General features: G+C 29.1%; 1 protein-coding gene across 3 annotated transcripts in view; it reads right to left on the bottom strand.

The window, feature by feature from the left end:
- Positions 1–2,363: 2,363 nt before the first annotated feature.
- Positions 2,364–3,581, bottom strand: part of LOC139493488 (polyphosphoinositide phosphatase-like) — a 35,734-nt gene continuing 34,516 nt past the window's right edge. For all 3 annotated transcript variants that reach the window (XM_071281917.1, XM_071281918.1, XM_071281919.1), the window contains one exon: positions 2,364–3,219. In XM_071281917.1, the coding sequence (XP_071138018.1) occupies positions 3,045–3,219 (175 nt within the window). In that variant the 3' untranslated portion in view covers positions 2,364–3,044. The remainder of the gene's footprint in view (positions 3,220–3,581) is intronic.

The raw sequence follows: 3,581 nt of genomic DNA, 5'->3' as shown, positions 1-3,581 counted from the left end.
TAAAACACTTGGATGATTTCACTAAAAGCTGTATACTAATACCACAAATAAATAGTACACAACAACGTTCATGAATTTAGGCAATATTGGAAAGGTGAACTGACATAAGTAGTCTCTAAACACATTAACTCCAAATGGAGCTTTCATTAGTGGAAGCCATATTAACTATGTGTATCAGTGAGAAAAATGTAAAAGCTTGAAAATATAGTATATGTACCAATACATAGTGAGAAAAATGTAAAAGCATGAAAATATGGTATATATATATATACTATAATATAAGTATATTTTCACGTTCATGAATTTAATTAAATACTATGAAAATGTCAAAGAAAATGTCCTACTATTTTTATTTAAAGTTTGAGACTGAAATTCAAATAAAATGTAAGGAGGAACAGTGTATTTATGCCCCAAAAAATAAATCTTTTATTCTTAACTTTTGAGTGATGTCTATATATTTAACTTGCATTTTTATGTTTATCTGTTATATTCCCAAGTGACATTTTTATTTAAAATAAGTAATAACTTTGTTATCTGAACGTTAACCTTAATAAAAGAGGTTTCAGATATTTTATTCCAGATTGAAAACCATTTATACCAGTTGTTATGAAATCACATGACTTTAATATAAAATGATCTACAGCTACTTAGGCATGAAATGTAGGTCATTAAGGCAAAATTGCTAAAAAAAACTTATTTTTCATACTGTTCATCTTTTGTATTGATAATTGGAGACAGGTACTTATGTCAACTCCCAAATCTTATATTGATCAAAGCATAATATTTCAATCGGTTAATTTAGGTCTGGATATGGAATGTCTGCAGTAACTGCTTTCTTGTTAATTTATGGACCATTGTCATTTCTTTAGGGTTTTTTTTGTTACCTATTCTGATATCGGACTCAGACTTCTTTTAAACTGTGATTAACTGTGTGTATTGCTGTGTGTTTGTTTGTACTACATTGTCTAGAGTTATTACTGTTATAGGGGATGGTTAAGATCTCACAAAACATGTTAAACCCCACAACATTTTTTCACCAGTGCTAAGTCAGGAGCATCTGTCCTTTGTTAGTCTATGTTTTTCTAATTTATGTTCACTTATATTTATTTTGGAGTTTAGTGTAAATTCCACCTTCACTGAACTAGTACATATTTTTGTTTATGGGTCAGCTCAAGTCCCCCTACTGGTAATTAGGGGATTTTCTCAGTGTGTTAAGAACCTATTGGTGGCTTTCAACTGTTTTCTACTCCTTGGTTGGGTTGCTGTCTTTTTGACACATTCCCCATTTCCATTCTCACATTTATACTTTACTCCTACTGTTATTTATCCATATTATTATCATGAGCTTCTGATGAAACATATGGAATGCAAATTATCTATGACTGTACATGTATTGGAAATAGTATTGTAACAACAGGCTGACAGAATGACAACAAACCAGATTTTCCTGCAGAGGTGAAATCCTGAACAGTTGAGCAAGTATGGACAAAATCTAAGTACATTATTACAATCAGAATAATAAAGAACCCCAAAAATTAAATTTTTGATGAAATCAAACAAAAGTTTAATTTCAGAACCTTTGGACCTCAATGTGGACCAATTTTTTTAAAGGAGACAAAAATTCAAAATTTCTAAATACATGGTTAGATTCAGCATTTCAAAGAACCCCATAAATTCATTTTTTGCTGAAAGCAACAATGTTTAGATTTGGACCCTGATTTGGACCAACTTGAAAACTGGGCCCAAAAATTCCAAATTTACATACAGGTTCATATTCAGCTTTGAAAGAACCCTATATATCTTCAATTTATGTTGAAATGAAACACTGATTAATATGCTTATTTATTACACCATTTCTGCTAAAAAATGAAAGGGAGATAACTATATATATATATAGTCCTAAAAGCAATTTCTGTAACAGTTGAAGTTCAGTTTTAATTAGTTTAATTAACCAAAAATAAATTGATTAACTGGTTTACAGGCTATGATATGTTGTTTCCTGTCACAAAATGAAGGTAAATTTTCATGATTTTAACTGTCCCTTAATTGATTTTAGAGCTTTCAGGTAATTAATAAGTAACTTCTTCTCATACATTTAGTCTCCTGTGTATTTTGAGAGATATATATATATATATATATACATGTATTAAATTCCAGATATTTTAGAGAATGATATAAGATTATCGGGCTGACACCTTTTACTAATTTAAAATCTTTGTTAACACTGATAAAGCCTTATAGTAAGCTGCTGTACATCATCAATATATATGTGGAGACTTGAGACATCAATCTGATGCCAAATCCTCATAGTGCATATATATATATTTTTGCATTTTCATTTCTGAAAACAAGTAAACAAACAATAAGATATAAACTTTTTATTATAAACAATGAAAATAATATAATTTAAAAAATATTGCACATTTCATAAAACAATAACAACAAAATATTAATAATTCTCAATCATAATGGTATATAATATTAACAAAATAAAAACAATATATTAAATCTGTAGATAATTATTTTTTATCTTCATCAAATTTAAGTGAGACAATATGCTTTTTAAAGAGAAATTGTCTACTATTCTTAATTTTTCTGGACCTATTAAAAGTTGACATTATGAAATGCTCCTAAAAAGACGTTATCTATGTGTCTAATTTTCAGCATACAATCAAAGCTTTTTCAGATGTAAATAGCTGATATTATAAAAAGACATTCCTCGAATTTGAAGTCAAAGTAAGGATTCATCTATCATGAATGAGTTAATAGTAACAACAAGATGCTGTTCAGTGGGCTCGCAAAGTAGTAAATAAAATGTTCATTTGACAGCCCTAGATTATTAATCAAACATTTATTTGCACTGCACAAATATAAAACCAAACATTAATTGTATATATATGCTTCATGGTCACACAAAAGTTCTGTAGTATGTGTTTGTCCAACTATTCTTAATGCACCATTTTATATCTTTTTCTCCTATAACTGACTTCCATATACTAACTGTATAAATATGAACTTGAGCATATTTAATCCGAACAAACCAATCAGTACACAGCTTTGACATATCTAGCATACATCTGACTGTCCTGGGTAGAAACAGTTTTTGGTCCTTCTTTAGCAACAGCAACATAATTATTATAAATATCCTGATCAACTTTATTCACTGGTGGTATTTCTACTCCATAAATACTCCCAAACTTAAAAACACTTTTTGGAAATCTGAAAGTACAAATACAAAAAAAAATATTCTTTACTTATATCGGAGTAAAAATTAAAACATTCAAATATTGCAAATAAATTACAGTCAGATAAAGTATTTCAGCCTGATAAACAACAATTGGCTTTTTGATGAAACTTGTCAGTTTAAAACATCTTTTAATGGAACGATCCATAGTTCCTGTACAGAACCACTGACCTACATCAGGAAAAAACAATCATAGTTAATTAAGATTGGAGTGGAATGCACCTTTCATTAGTGTTGACAAGAGTACACGACTAGTGGTCACTCTAGATGAACTCATAAGATACAAATATTAAGGAAATATGGTATGATTGCCAATGTGACAACTATCCATCCAAGT

Source organism: Mytilus edulis, chromosome 10 (genome assembly GCF_963676685.1).
Source record: "Mytilus edulis chromosome 10, xbMytEdul2.2, whole genome shotgun sequence".
Lineage (NCBI taxonomy): Eukaryota > Metazoa > Mollusca > Bivalvia > Mytilida > Mytilidae > Mytilus > Mytilus edulis.
Note: the sequence above shows the minus strand (reverse complement) of the source record. Positions and strands in the feature narration are given on the sequence as shown.